At 38.0% G+C, this 16,004-nt stretch overlaps 1 protein-coding gene across 3 annotated transcripts in view; it reads left to right on the top strand.

Annotated features, from left to right (window-relative positions):
• SOBP (sine oculis binding protein homolog) overlaps window positions 1–16,004 on the top strand; it is a 159,341-nt gene that overhangs the window by 2,375 nt on the left and 140,962 nt on the right. For all 3 annotated transcript variants that reach the window (XM_033418731.2, XM_004264758.3, XM_033418730.2), the window contains exons 2-3: window positions 11,227–11,365; window positions 13,501–13,686. In XM_033418731.2, the coding sequence (XP_033274622.1) occupies window positions 11,227–11,365; window positions 13,501–13,686 (325 nt within the window). The remainder of the gene's footprint in view (window positions 1–11,226; window positions 11,366–13,500; window positions 13,687–16,004) is intronic.

Raw genomic sequence — 16,004 nt, 5'->3', positions numbered from 1 at the left:
ACATCATGCCAGTGAGTCATGAAATCCCATTTCTAGTGGAATTGTTCGGTATGCATTCTTCTAATATAATAGAACCAAAAGTCCTCATTTTAAAAGTGATTTCTCAAAGTCAAAAGCTGGAAGGGTTATTTTGAACTCATCAAGATTTTTCTGCTTTTAATGTTAATAACCACATCAATAAAACCCCTCCCTGAACCTCATGGTATTATTACCCCTCCATCTCCCCAAACCTAAAGTGTAGAGTAACCTAACAAGTTGGTTGCCCTGCATAAAAATATGTGCAACAAAATGTCACCGAGAACACAATGTGGCCTTGTGCAGCTTCATATCGGTGCCGTTGGAGCTGCCTGGCTGTGTTTGCCTTCATCTGAACGGCTTTCATCTGGACCAGTGTAAACTAAGCCCTGGTAAGTAATCACAGCCCGGCAGAAAGAAAGGAATGTATACAGCTAGCACGGCCTAAGCTGTAAAAACGGAAACCTGAGCCCCACCGTGGATCACATATCAAGGCTTGAAGGTAGGGGAAATGAAAGGGGGAAAGAGGAGAGAGCGAATGTAAAAGTCAGCCTGGGAAGTGGAGGATCCGGAGGAGGCCCCCCCTTAGGGAGAGTTGGCTCAGGGATTAGGGAATTTTATCGTGGTGTACAGTGACCTACTCAGGTTTCAACACTGGTTGGATCAAGTTGCTTCTCTGCGAGCTGAAAGAAAAAGGACTGGTGTGTATGTGATTTTTTTTCCCCTTCGGGTAATAGAAAGGACATTGGTATAAGCATCTATTTTAAGTACAGCAAATGCAGGGAGCTGAGAATGAGCAACAAAATTGCCTCATCATAGAGACTTCCTTCAAGATTTCCTAATTGAGATAGTCACAAATTTATTTAAAAATGGACAGAGAAGACACACTGGCAGAGGTTTAGCTGACACCAGTAATGGCATTGGAGATTGTCTTCATGTGGCTGGGAGCTAATGTTGGTTGCTGTTTCACTAGATCAGATATTGAGTTACATTTTCGTTATCACTGGTTTAATGTACAAAGCAGTTGTAACAAATTTAAATTTGATACAATATAGTTTTGTGTGTGAAAAGTACATGACTTGGCATAGCTTGCCTTTAATGTCCTTTAGTGAAAATATCTTCAAGTAGAAATGTTTGTCTCATTATGACCTTTACAATGTTTCTTTATCTTTCCTTCCCTCCCCATTTCATCCTGGTTTTTCTTAATTAAAAAGACTTATTGCTTTACTGTACTTACAATCAGTCTGCCCTATTTAGTTAGTGACCAGTAGAGAGGATTTTAAAAAATCAGATGGCAATTCAATTTATATTTTGACTACTTTCGGTTTCTAAAGCGAATATTGTGATTGTATCTACTGTAATATGCCTTCAATATATTGTTAGCTCACATGTATCATAATAAATGGCTCTTAGGAGGGAATTCTGGTATATGGAAGTGTTAATTCGTTTCAGGTGTTCATCCAGAACATAACATAAAAGCTAGATGTAATATTGGATGTGCAAATGTAAATATATGAGTAAGTGTAAATATAGTTGCACTTAAGGGTATGTATTTTATGTGCATAGATCTTGGTGAACATGGTTAGGGACTACCAAACAGTACAATTCAAAAAAAAGTAGACTATGAGTAGAGATAATGAGTCAGATTTTCATCTTTTAAAACTCTTTGACAAAACCATTGTGATTAGATCAAGCACTCTGCCCTGGAAACTTTCCTAAACAAACCATAATTAATGCATTTACAATGTTTGGCTTCCTTATCAATTGCTCAACTACAGGATAATCTGTGTTAAATGTCTTAGGGTCTTTGCTGAATTTCTCTGTCTATAAATATTCTTAGCAAGTAATTTGTACCTAAAATTATGCTTCAGTCCTAATGCCTACAGTTAGAGGCAGGCACATCTGTTAGAGTTTAGTAGTAAACTCACCATAAGATTTTCTAGTTTAGTTTCTGATGGTCTCCATTTGGCATTAAAAATGACCTGTGTCAATTGCATAGACAATAAAGCAAGTTGCAGAGCTGAGCTGGTGAGTGCAGTGATTTAAATAGCTTGCCATAAAATAAAATAAAATAGAGATATCAGAGTGTGGATTGGAAAAGTCAGCATGTTTAAGGTTGAAATCAGCTCATTACTAAAACAGGTATATTTTAAGTTTTGCTCCTGAAACTCCATCCTGATGTCAGAAACAGTGAGTCTCAGGAACCTAGAAAGTGGGCTTGGGACCAGATCTCACTGTGGCATTCACAAATTATGTCAGACCTCCCTGGCTGAGCAGTGGTCTCAGGTGTGCCACGTGGCAGGGCTGGGAACTCTTGTCAGTCGGAGCATGGTGCTTGCCCCTTGGGAGCTGGTGTAGGCTATTCCCGAGCCCACCAGCCCTGTCCTCTGTGTTGCTCTCGGTTGTCCTGCTCAAGGCTCTAGTCTCAAACCATAAGAGAAGGTCCTGGGAGGGCACAGAGAGCTATGAATTCTGCTCTGTTCAAACCAGGAGTTTTCTGAAAAGAGTCTCTTTCTCCATCTGTGAGCTGGTGAGGATAGTGTGTGGTAGAGTGAGACTCTCTAAGCCTTACACAATTCACAGGTTCCAGAGAGGAGGAAATGGAAAGGAACCACTCCACTTCCTCCCGAATCTGAAATAAACATTTGAACTAGAAGAAAATGAGTCTGACAGACTCATTCCCTTCTGCGTTTCCTGCCTCTGTGCTTGCCAAGCACTGCTCTGAGAAGCCAAGCCCTACTCTCCTTGTGTGAAAGACAGACTCATAGAAACCAAGAGGTAACAGAGTTTTTAAATGAAAGTCAAAAACAGGGCCTCAAAAAAGGCAAATATCACTGAATACAAGTGACTGTCTGAAAAAGGAGAGTTCCAGGGAAATAGAGGTGTCTTGCAAGGGTGACCAGACTTCTTGCATCTTCTAAGGAAGTGTTCTTTTTATCGAGTCTTTATACTTTTTATTTTTTTGAAAAAATTATTAGAAGTAGTAGAAGGTGGATCATTTAAAAATCTCTGAAGTCTAAAACTTCCTCTTGCGGAATGGGAAGTCAGCCATACTTGTACTCAAGCTAATAAGATTATTGAATATTTTCCTAAAAGAGAAGGGATATTCCAGGGTAGAATGAAAAAAAAAAACAACTTTGTTTTTGATGGTGCCAACTGAAACATGTAAACAGACATGAAAGCCTGTGCTGGGTGAGATTTGCTGAATGTATATTTTAGAATCTGTAGACTGATGGGTGTTAATATCTCTTATATAACTAAAGGGTTGTGGAACTCTGTCCTGCTTTAAGGCCAGTGGCTTTTGGCATGGACAGGAAAACAATGTAACAAGACTTGGTGATTTTAAGGCCAGTGCTGCAGCTGTGATAGGACACAGCTGCACACAGCTGCACACCTGCCATGCCTGCTACAGTGTTGGCCCCAGGGCTGGGCTCCACAATTTCACACATTTCTTTGACCTTTTTAGGACATTTGATGTCCTGGCCACAGATTAAAACATGGGGACATAATTGTCTGTTCTGTGTCACAACAAGACAGTAAAGCAACGTAGATTTTTATATGTGGAAACACACAATCTTGGTTTCATGTGACAATAATACACCCATCTAATTCAGACTGTGTCAATAAGAGAACAAGACTTTCTCCTCAGGCCTGCTCCAGGTCGGAGCTGGATTTTAGTGTTTTGATGTGTCCTCTGCCCTTAGAACTGTGTGCTAATCATTGTGTCGTGGCTGAGAACAATGCTGCAAAATGACCCAGATGGAGCTCAGTGACCTTCTTAAAAGGATTTCAGGCCAAAAATCTGTATGCAGTTCAGATACAAACAGCAAGGCTCAATGGGTAAAGTCTGCACCAAGAGTATGAATCTGGCTGCTCTTAACATAACATGCATGTGGATGACCCTCAAATGGGATGTCTGTGGGAGAGGCTTATCCTTAGGATACCATCAGACCCAGTAGGATCATGAGCATGGAAGTACTTTGTAGTCTGTAAAGGGCTCTTCCCACAGTTCTTTTTCACTGTTTAAATGTTGCCTGCTTCTTGGTAGAACCTTAAAATAAAACCGATCCATTAGGTCTGTGTTAAGAGAGATGACTTCAAGTCAGATCAACTTGAATTCCCAGTAGTCTGAGAGTGCTCATTAACACTGGATATTATAATTCTTTTAACTTTCAGACCTGGGGATAGGTAGAGCTAGAAATTGATTTCTAATCAAGTTTAATTCCTACTTCCTACAAAAGGAACTGCTTTTCTTCTACAGCTTCATCCCCTCAGCCCTTTAAAAATCTTAATTAGTGAACCCAGTGATGCTTAATAGAAATCTACCTCAGAAGTCAGTCAGAACCCATGGAGGTGAAAAGGGAGATAAAATATTTTCCAAAAATAACCATCATTCTATTATTCATAACCTTAACTGGCAGAGATACCAGCATTTTTTTTCCCCACCTTGTAAATTGTTCAGGATTGGGGGTTTCCTTTTCCTTTGAAAGTATTTCTCATATGCTCCACTTTCTTGGATAATGTATGTAAGAATGTTTTGAAGTTAAGTAATGTAACTGGCAGATCCTTTTTACTGTTATTAGGACTGTGAATATGACTGACATGGTTGTTTGTGAGAAGACTGTGTTAATTAAAACTATTTTTTGATTTTTATAAAAATAATACATGGACATGATATAAATAGTAGAATAAGCAATATAAATAAGCAAAAAGAAAAACAAAGCCTGTAATTTTCCCACCCAGACACCATTACCGTCAACATTTTGATGTATGTCTTTTCACGTCCTTTTCTATGTATGGTGAATGTTTTTTAAGAAAACAAAAACAAAAAACTACTAACCTTCCATTTAAAACTTAACATATTGTTAATAACTTTTCATGGCAGTAAAAATTTATCCACAGCGTATATTTAGTGGCAAAATAGTATTCCATTTCAGTGATTTCATGACTAGTCTATAATTTATTTAACTGAATTCCGATTGTTTGACATATAGTTTGTTTCTAAGAAAGCAACACTGAGATAAACATTCCTGAACATTCATATTTTTGCACCTACCTATTTCCTTAGAATAGTCCCTACTATACCTAGAAATAAAATTGCTGAATCAAAGGGTATGTAAAATTTTAAGCTTTTATTGCAGAGAGTCAAGTTACCTTTTCTAAAAGTTGAATTAACTTGAATTCCCAATAGTCTGGGGGTGGGACTTCTCTGGAGGTCCAGTGGTTAAGATTTTGCCTTCCAATGCAAGGGATGCGGGTCTGATCCCTGGTCAGGGAGCTAGGATCCCATATGCCTCGAAGCCAAAAAGCCAAAACATAAAACGGAAGCAATATTGTAACAATTTCAATAGAGACTTTAAGAATGGTCCACATCAAAAAAAAAAAAAAAGTCTGAGAGTGCTCATTAACATTGGATATTATAATTTTATTTATTTATTTATTTTTGTGGTACGCGGGCCTCTCACTGTTGTGGCCTCTCTGGTTGCGGAGCACAGGCTCCGGACGCGCAGGCTCAGCGGCCATGGCTCACGGGCCTAGCCGCTCCGCGGCATGTGGGATCTTCCTGGACCGGGGCACGAACCCGTGTCCCCTGCATCGGCAGGCGGACTCTCAACCACTGCGCCACCAGGGAAGCCCTGGATATTATAATTTTTTAAGCTTTCACATATTTATTTTTAGAATCAGCTGTCCTGAATTTTGTTTGATAATTTTTCTGTATTTACATATTTAAAAAATATTTATGGATGTATCCAAATGTGTTAGCACATTTATTGATTAGATTCTAAGTGCTAGGCATTGTGCTAGATGGGACATAAAATGAAATAAAGGGTTTCTGCCCTCAAGTAACTTATAGTGTGTTTCGTTGGGATAGATGACATATTTTACTAGCACTGTGGATGGATGTAGGACTTGGAGTGGAAAAGGGAATTATGTTTGTGGGAAGAGGGAGGACGTGGCTTTCCCCTCATCTGAATGAATGATTGGGAGCTCTCTGAAAACTTTCTACTTTCTTGGGTAGGATACCAAGTTGAAAACACATCTGACATTCAGTTATGCAAGGCCTGAGATAAGAGAAATCGGTGGCACCTACCCTATATTTTAAACTTTGGTGTTTTCAGAATAAAATCATTAGTTCTTTTTGAAGACCTTGAAGTACTTGCATTTCAGAGTATTTTGAGGCTTTATAATTACTGTGATTTTCAAAATGACTTGAAGTCAAGTCATTATTATTTACCTGGTAAAATGTTCAATTAAAAACCGTTTAGAGTGAACTTTGACATGCACACAGTATTTCTAGTTGAATAAGGAGAGTGTCTAATGAATGTCCTGGGAATTAGAGTCCAATAAAAATAAACTTTGCCAAGAACTCAGAGGAGTGGGGAAATAGTTAAGTTTCCTGTCTTTCCACTATCTTTCTGTGACCTTTTTTTTTTTTAAATTCTAGGAAAAGATCATGCTTTCAGATTAAAGGTTAGGCTTTTCTTTCTTTAGGAACCCTGGAGGTGAGAGAGGGGAATTGGAAAGGGAGAGGAAGGGGTATGGAGGTATAGTATTAAAAGTGCAAAGCCATTAGAGTCAGATGTGATGTCAAAAAATTGTCAAATGAGAAGATTAAATTTTGATTATGAATTTTAAGACCCCCCTATCCCAACAATAAAGACAGTTAAGGAGAGTAGAGGTCAATGATCAAGTCGCAAAACAAGCAAAATTTTAGCATAGGTAGATATGTCCTAGTTGAAAAGCTCTTTGTATGTGACATTGACATCGGTGATATGATTTCTTTGCAATACTGTTGTTGGTCCAAGGAGGTAGCTCCTTTGGAGTTGCTGACACATTGGACTGTACGGAATTTATAATAGAAAGAGTCCTGGTATAAGGATCCGAAGATCTGTATTTTTGTTCTGACTGTACTAGGTGATCTCTCATGCCTGTCATTTACCTTCTGTATGCTCCAATTTTCTGTCGTAAAATGAGGATGTCACAGAGGTTCACCAAAAGTTTACTGTGGAAATCAAATACCTAACTCACAGGGTAATTGAAAGGAACAAGAGAGTTAAAGGATGTGGAAACACTGTAAAGTGCTATAAGAGTGTTAGACATTATCATTGTAATTATAGTGACCTATTTTCCAAACCCAAATTGGACCACATGGTATGAGGGAGGATTTTTGTGCCACTTCCAAGGGTGAGAGGCAGTCTGCAAAATGTGTTTTGGATGCCAGAATATTGAAATTCTGGCACATTTTGATGGTTTATGGGAACAATGATAAAATATTTGAGATAGTGGCTGTTCAGTAAAATTTATGCCGTGTGATCACTGTAATTATGATACTTCTTAGCAAAAGGCAATTTATTTCTTGTATAAGTAGAAATTCTTTGATTTCACAGGACCTTAGAGCTAGAAGGGCCTTTAAGAGATTCTACTTGAGTTTCCTGCCCTAAGTCTCCAGGAGAAATTCTGGGTGAAGATTTTGGGGGAAGCAAATTTTACAACTTCTCTTAGTACAGTGGTTTGTCCTATTATCAAACAGCCTTACCTCAAAAGTCTCTCTGCACTTTAACTCTTATCACCTTAATTTTCTGGTAGAAAAACTTGAAAACCCTTATGGACCATAAACATTAAATTCACTTCTCCTAGAATATATTATGTTTCTTGGATGGTAACTGCAAAAATCCATTTCATTTCCTTTGGTTTAGCACCATAGCGAGCCCATATGATGTCTAGCATCAAGTTCTAACTAGAAATTAAAAATTATTTATTCCTTGGGGTTCTTTGATTTCTTAATGCAATAGTATATAAGACAGAGGTGATACCTATTCTTGTAGTTTGGTGTTTCTTTTTCTTTGATCTTGTTCGACTTTTTATGAAAAGTTTGAGAGTTATGGCTCAAGGCTCTATAAACCTTTTGTTTTCTGCTTTTCCAGTCATATATCAAAACGTTAATATGTTTCTTTTTACTTTCAGTGATAAGAAAGGGAATGTTTTAGAGTTTATTTTCCCTGACATTTATAGTAACTCGAAAATGGAATAGATCAGTTCCATATTGATCATATTGATTGTTCCATGAAGCCTCTGAGTTTTCAGGACAAACCGTAAACTAAGTGATGCACTTAAGATGCCCAAATAATATGAATTTTGTGTTAATAATCCAGTTGAGGTTTCAGTATTTACGCGAATGTCTGACACTTCTGGATCCCATCCCTGGGATTGGTTCTGAAAGGCTGAACGGATTTGCAGCTGGACTAAAACAAACAAATCTATATCCTTGGCTGGGAGGTTGCTCCGTGAATTATGCATCTGTAGCTTTTGTGTCGCTTCAGAGGTTAGACAGAACCAGAGAAAGAGGTGCCCAAGATACAAATGGTCTAGAAAATTAGATATGGTGGCCAGGAGTTACTATGCAAGAGATTTTCTGGTTTTGGGGCACATTTCTCTTAGAGATTGAGGCAAACAGCATATCAACCAGTAGGATGGCTTGAACTTGGCTTTTAGCACTGTTGGGAATTGTTTTTTTGATGCAAGATGTAATCCTTATCCTCAGAGATTTCTGCTGCCAGACCCCTGATGGAGGACCTTGGTTTGTGTGCTTAGGGACTGTCATTCTCCAGTCCAGGCACTCAGCTCAGTGAAAGAAATTGGGTGTTAGGGGAGGGAGACTGACACCTCATTAAAGCAATCTCTTTTGATTGAGTAGTGCAGCATTTAGCAGAATCCTCCTCGGTGGTATTCCAGAAGCTGCTGAGCTTATTATACATATCGATCATATCATCTTCGTGCATTCATGAAAAGAATGTCTATTTAATGTGGACATGACCAGCCATCAGATAGAATAAATGCCTCAGTAAAGCTTGATATGGCTGGCTGTTGGCCTTGTGGATGGTAACACTGAATCAATCTGGCTAGATTTTTAAAACTTGCTTGTGCATTATACTATCACAGATTGACCCATTTGGAACTCTGAGCTCAAGTGGGTACTAAAGCAAAAAAAAAAAAAAAAAAAAAATCTAGCATCCTGTGGGTGGTTTGAAATGCCAGGTTTGTTTTTATGTAGTGTAATATCCTTACTTTTTTTTTTAATATTTCTTTTTACTTATTTATTATTTATTTAATTTATTTATTTTGGCTGCACCGAGTCTTAGTTGCGGCATGCGGGATCTTCCTTGCGGCATGTGGGATCTTTTAGTTGCGGCATGTGGACTTTTAGTTGCAGTACGCAGGCAGGATCTAGTTCCCTGGCCAGGGATCGAACCCAGGCCCCCTGCATTGGGAGCGCAGAGTCTTACCCACTGGACCACCAGGGGTTATGCAACCCCTGCTGAAATCTAAAGTGAAGTTCAAGAGAACATGGAACTTACACGTTGAGGCTGTGCACATGCTGGTTTAGCCTGGGTGCTTGTTTCAGGTATAAATTATACATCCCAGTGTAATTCAGAAATGACAACTTCTAGGGAGAATGAGAAAAGGTTCTTTGAGCCACAGAGAAGGTTAGAATGTATAGTTTTTCTAGCTCAGTCTAGGAGGCTCAGCCTGCCTTGCCTGATAAAGATGCCTTAAAAAAATTAATTCAACAAACATTTATTATCTTACTCTGTAGTATAGGATCCTTTTTATTAAAAATTTTCCAGCTTTATTGAGAAGAGATATAATTGACACAAAACACTGCAAGTTTAAGGTGTACAATGTATTGATTTGATACATTTATATATTGTAAAATGACTACTACCCGTAGCATTAGCTACCACCTCTATCCTGTCATATAGTTACCATTTCTTTTTTGCAGTGAAAAGATGTAGGATCAACTATCTCAGCAACATTCAAGTACATGATAGTGTTATTAGCTATAATCACCATACTGTACAGCATGCTATACTATACCCTTTGACCAGTCTCCTCGTTTCCGCTGCCCCCAGCCCCGGGTAACCACTTCTCTACTCTCTCTTTCTCAGATAGAGATGCTTTAAGGCACACACAAGCATTAAGATATAGCAGCTGTTAAGTTCATTAAAAATAGTCACCTGGTAGTATAAGCTTTAAATTTGTCCAACTATTATTTACCCATTATCTCCACAGCTTGATACCTATAATAACAACAATAATAATGCCTTATATTTTATAGAGTTGTCCCTCCAAATCCACAAGGGATTGGTTCCAGGACACCCACACCACAATCCCTAAATCTGCAGTGCTTAAGTCCCTTGTATAAAATGGTGTAGTATTTTCATATAACCTACACACATCCTACTGTATACTTTAAATCATCTCTAGATTACTTATAATGCTTAATATAATGTAAATGCCAGGTAAATAGTTGTAAATACAATACAAGTGCTGTGTAAATAGTTGCCTGCATGACAAAGTCAAGTTTTGCTTTTTCGAGCTTTCTGGAATTTTTTCCCAAATATTTTCCAACTGCGGTTGCTTGAATCTGCAGATGCAGAGCCTGCAGATATGGAGGGCTGATTGTATATTGATTTATAGTTCATAAAGTGTTTTCATACATTATCCAAAATCTGAGCTGGCTAGTAACCTTAAAGTTATTTGATACTTTTATGTTACTTGTCAGAAGACAATCACAGTGACCTTTGATTTCATGGGGAAAGAATCTGTCACTAGTGGAATTCGTAAAGGAAATTATGCTTCAATGTTTAAAGAATACTGTTACAAAAGGGAAACCCTTGTAGACTATTCAGCTTTCTGGATGGTAGTGGTTGACAGTTGAGAAATTATTTCTTTGCTGAGATTTTGCTTTATCTGAGATAAGAGTCATGTTAAGAAACAACACCTAAATTAGAAAGCAATTCTAGTTTAAATTAATCTGAGCCACAAAATGGTCGATTGTTTTCAGTTTCAAAATTTCTTCTTAGCTGTTTTTGTGCTTTTACCTTTCAATATTTTTGTATTAGTGAAAGATATAGACTTTGCAGAAGGATATGCCAAAATATGACTTCCTATTCTTAAGCAAAACTGACAAATACCTTTTCTCTTGTTATCTTTAAATTGCAAATGTCTGAAGGCCTGTCATAATTGGATGCGTCATCCTGAGATTTAAATGCATGACAGTTTTTGAACGTGATTTGAAAAATAAACGTGACTCTAAGGGAGGTAGGGCGGGGCTGGCAGAAAATGGGTAGTGGAAACAGAATTCGATTTATGTGTTCTTTTCAAATAGTTATTGATTATATACATAAGTAGCCTATGCTTCTCTTTCAGAACTTTGCAGAAAACACCATGAATGAACTTCTTGGCTGGTATGGCTATGATAAGGTTGAATTGAAAGATGGTGAAGATATTGAATTCAGAAACTATCCTACAGATGGAGAGAGCCGGCAGCACATTTCTGTTCTCAAAGGTAATGATATTCAATGTCCTTTCCTTCATGCAAACAAGGATTGGCTATCTCAACCTGCCAGAATTGAGTTGCTCTGGGACTCGTTTTGTTCATGATGCCAATGGTTGATTTAAATGGACATCCCCGTAAGCAGAATTCTGCAGAATGTAAGAGCACAACATAAAACAAAAATAGACACAGCTTAATCTCCATCCAGCAATGGGAGAGTTAGCTAGACAAGGGCTAGCTAAGCGCTGTGGTCCTGCCCACAAATTGATAGAAAGGGACAGTGTTTGCTAATTTCTAGTTTCCTGAACCCTTCGATATATCAATTGTTAAGGACTGGTGCTTTCTGTTAAGTGAAATGTTAGGTTTAGATTTTCAGACGGTAAGAGACAATCATGGTTAGTTTGATAATTTCTCCTCCCCTCCTTCTGGGTGGGAATTCTAAAGGAAGGCCCTATTTCTGTTTTCTGTTTGAAGTTTTCACCCTTGCCTCATCCACACAGCCTTGGATAGGTTAAGAAGAAGAGTAAGAGAGTAGTAGAAGGTTGGGTCCTATATAATTCCATAAGAATGATCATCAAAGCCCAGCCAAAGAGTAGAAATTAGAAGGTTAGTGGAGCTGAAATAACACTGAATCTGCCGGTGGGTAGCAGTGCCTGATATTTCATGAAGCCTAGAATCATTGGTGGGTGTTGATCTGCACACTGAATTTATGAACCTAAATTTGGATTGAGTGTTTGTTTGTCAAAGAAAAGGATTATGTGAAGCAGCAATCCATTTGGGGAACTTTAATAAAGTGTGACTAAAACTAATTGTGTGATATAATTGGCAATTTGATCAGTATTTTCATTACATTCAATATCTATTGGCATAAACTACCTGTTCATGCATTTTATTTCCAGTCTCTTAAGATAGTGCTTTTCCTTCTTATATGCCAAGCAATGAAATGTAAATGAGCTGTCCTGCAGGCATGTGGAATTGAATGTATGTGACAAATTTTATGTTAAGCTTGGTATGAAATTGTACACATCATGTTACAGAGATAGTATCATCAATTTCACTGTAAACGAAAAATGCAAGTCGAGTTCATATTCTGTAAACTAATAGCTCGTTTAACACTTGGTCTAGGTAATAATCTTTGCCTCTGGGGAACATGGAGAGAGTGCCAGGATATGCTATTGGAGGGAACAAGTTGTTTTCTGTGGTTGAGTGTTGTTGTTGTTGTTTTTTTTTCTTTTCTTTTTTTTTTTTTTTTTTGCGGGACGCGGGCCTCTCATTGCTGTGGCCTCTCCCATCACGGAGCACAGGCTCTGGATGCGCAGGCCCAGCCGCTCCGCGGCATGTGGAATCCTCCCGGACCCGGGCACGAACCCGCGTCCCCCGCATCGGCAGGCAGACTCCCAACCACTGCGCCACCAGGGAAGCCACTGTTGTTGTTTTTAATGATTCACATGCAAGGATAAAATTCACAAGGTTCATATCATTATAAGTTTTCTTTATGATCATTTTTGTTAATTTTTAATGGGTATTAATGGGTTAATGGGTCTACCCTGTGAAACAACAGTTTTTTCCTAATCATCAGCTTCTTTCTCATTGGTTCTTTTTTTTTCTTTTCTTTTTTTTTTTTTTACATCTTTATTGGAGTATAATTGCTTTACAATGGTGTGTTAGTTTCTGCTTTATAACAAAGTGAATCAGTTATACATATACATATGTTCCCGTATCTCTTCCCTTCATTGGTTCTTTTGATTATATTATCACTCAAGTTTACAGTACAGTGGGACCTGGTTACAGTGCTACAGGGGCACTTTTTAAGCTTCTCCCCTGGTAGACAGAGAGCGATGTCTGCTGTATATCACTTTGAACATGGAAAGGGTTAATTGCCTCTCAATTTTCTATGGGCTTTTACAGTGCTAAAATTCATCACCACAGTACAGTTGAGATGTTAGCTATCATAGTGGAGCAAATTATAAAGGAGCCCTTTGGAAATTTATGGTAACACGACTGAAAAGGTCCAGGATGGTCTGTGGAGTTCTGGTAAAGTGTTTAAAGATTTGCAAAATAAAATTTTTATTCCATAGCCATTTTACTTGAGAAAATGTGGTTGTAAGCCCTTTCGTCATATTGAATGTGATTTTCTTCTTTTACAGAAAATTCTTTGCCAAAACCAAAATTACCTGAGGACAGTGTTATTTCACCATACAATATAAGCACAGGCTATTCAGGGCTTGCCACAGGAAATGGACTCAGTGACTCACCTGCAGGGTCAAAGGATCATGGCAATGTGCCCATTATTGTACCTTTAATTCCTCCACCTTTCATAAAGCCACCGGCAGGTAAGTCAATACTGGGGTTTCCAGTGATAATGATTGATAGAAAATTGTTTTAACCGTCCTATGGTAATTATTAAATGCTTAAGTTAATTTTGGAAAAGACTGTTTTAGGGACTTTGCAGCTAAGAAATGTTAGTGCATGTATTATTTAAAGTAATATTGTTTTATTAGGCCAATCTACTATTAGTTAGGCTGTCAACTTTCAACTGACAATAAATTTTTCCTGTCCCTGGCTATAAAAAAAGTTATTTTCCTTCTCTGAAATCATCTGTTTAAAATTAAAAAAGCATGAACTAATTAAAAAAATAAGATATATACTGCCTGGTTAGCAAGAAAAAAAGGAACCATGGTTGAGCTGGGTGGTGGTGCAGTGAGGACCATGTCTCCTCTGTGGGTTTTGCGAAGGAAGGGGCAATCTGTGAAGTGTGTGTGGCAGGCTTGTTCCCCAGCGTACCTTCTTATAAATCCACTTAAGAAACAACCTAGGTTACCCATCTCATACAGAGTTCCTTTTAATTTGTGCAAAGCTCTTTGAGAGCTTAAAAAAAATGGAGATCTGAATTTCATTTGCATGAAAATGTAATCAGTTCTTTTATATTTCCAGAAAATTAGATGGCGGTGTATTAAGCTAGACGGCAATGGGCTGAGCATGATGTTATTTTATTAAGCCAGTCTTAAAATCTTATTGCAAGCTAGGTTACAGTTATGCTCCACACAGAGAAAGAAGTTCAGTAATATTGTATCTGGCTTGCTGTAAAATGTCAGAATTATGCTAGAACGCTTAATTGCTACGCTGGTTATTTTTCTGTATGTTGAATTGAACAATGATAAATACTGAGTTTTGATAGCAGTACTTATCATAACTCACTAAAGTTAATGCTTGTATTTTTTTTAAGGAAGATAGGTGTTTGCTTATGTTTCCATAAATAGTGAAGATATTTGTAGATATAAATTCCTTGGCTTATATTATAGATATGTTGGTACCATCTTCTAAGTGTTACTAACATTTTTTTCATGGTATGGGCACATTCTTTTGCTTAGCCTATGACATTTTAGCAGCAAAAGTGTCCTTTCATACTGAGGTCCTCAGATATGTCATTAAAATCCATTTACCTATCAAAATCACTTGTAATCGTGTTTGTCTACGAAATACTAACATAATTTGTGTTACATATAAAGTTTGTCTTTCTAATGCCACTGTTCTCCTTTGGTTGATTGTTTTATGGTGCAGAGGGACCCAAATTTATCGCCTAAAGGTCAAACACATATTTTGCATAGGACAACTGGAGAGAAGGGTGACTAATTTTGTTAAATGTGGGGTTCATTGTTTGAAAGTATGTCCAGGGGCTTAGGTGAGTGGTGATGATGATGAGGGTATCAATAAAACAGTGTGACTAAGTGAAAAGAACACAGGCTTCACATTCAGACAGATTGTGTTCAAATCCAGGCTTTGTCATTTACCAGCTCTGTGAGTGTAGACAAGTTATATGATTTCCACATCTGTAAAATGGGGATCACAGTTTCACCTTATGGGATAGTTGTGGCCATGAGATGAGAAAATGTAGGTAAAGCACCAGCATAGTGCTTGCCACATGAAAACCATTCAGTAAACACCATGCCTCTTGTTCTTTTTTTTTTTTCAGTCCTTATTCTGCCCCAGAGTTATCATGCACATAATTTGTGCAAAAAAAAAAGTGTGTATCCAAATGCAAATTCCCCTCTAAGATTTATTTGAGCAAAGCAAACAGCTCTAGAAATTAGCATAGCTGAGGCTAACATGAGTTTGGCATGCCAAAAAACCTGCCCTGGAGTTTCCTGCTGAGCCAGCCACGTGGAATTCAAGCACACAGCTCCTATTTAACTCTAATTCCACATCAGATCAAGAAATAAATATGCAAAGGATAGAGGCCAAAAATTGAGCCTTAGAAGTCTTAGATGTAGGAACTCTGAGGATTTAGAAGCCAGAGTAACTGAACACCAGTGGTTTTATGCTGTCTTCCATGGAACTCCAAGGCACTCATCTGTTGAAAACAGAATGTAGGGAAGGACATGTTTAATTTTCTGTATCTTCTCTAAACCTTGACTCGATCCTACTCCAGGGTTCTATATGACAAGAAAAAGATACACAAAGGTTCTTTGCTTTCAAGGAGCTTACTCTATTATTCTCTAAGCAGAAACTTACAGGAGAGATGAATTTTGATTTAGTTATGTTATCTAGTGCAGGGGTCAGTAAACTTTTTCTGTAAAGGGTCGGATAGTATTTTAGGCTTTGGAGCTCTACCGTCTCTGTCACAACTACTGAACTCTGCGGTGGTAGAAGA

Source organism: Orcinus orca, chromosome 12 (assembly GCF_937001465.1).
Source record: "Orcinus orca chromosome 12, mOrcOrc1.1, whole genome shotgun sequence".
Classification (NCBI taxonomy): Eukaryota; Metazoa; Chordata; class Mammalia; order Artiodactyla; family Delphinidae; genus Orcinus; species Orcinus orca.
This window is presented reverse-complemented; position numbering and strand designations above follow the sequence as displayed.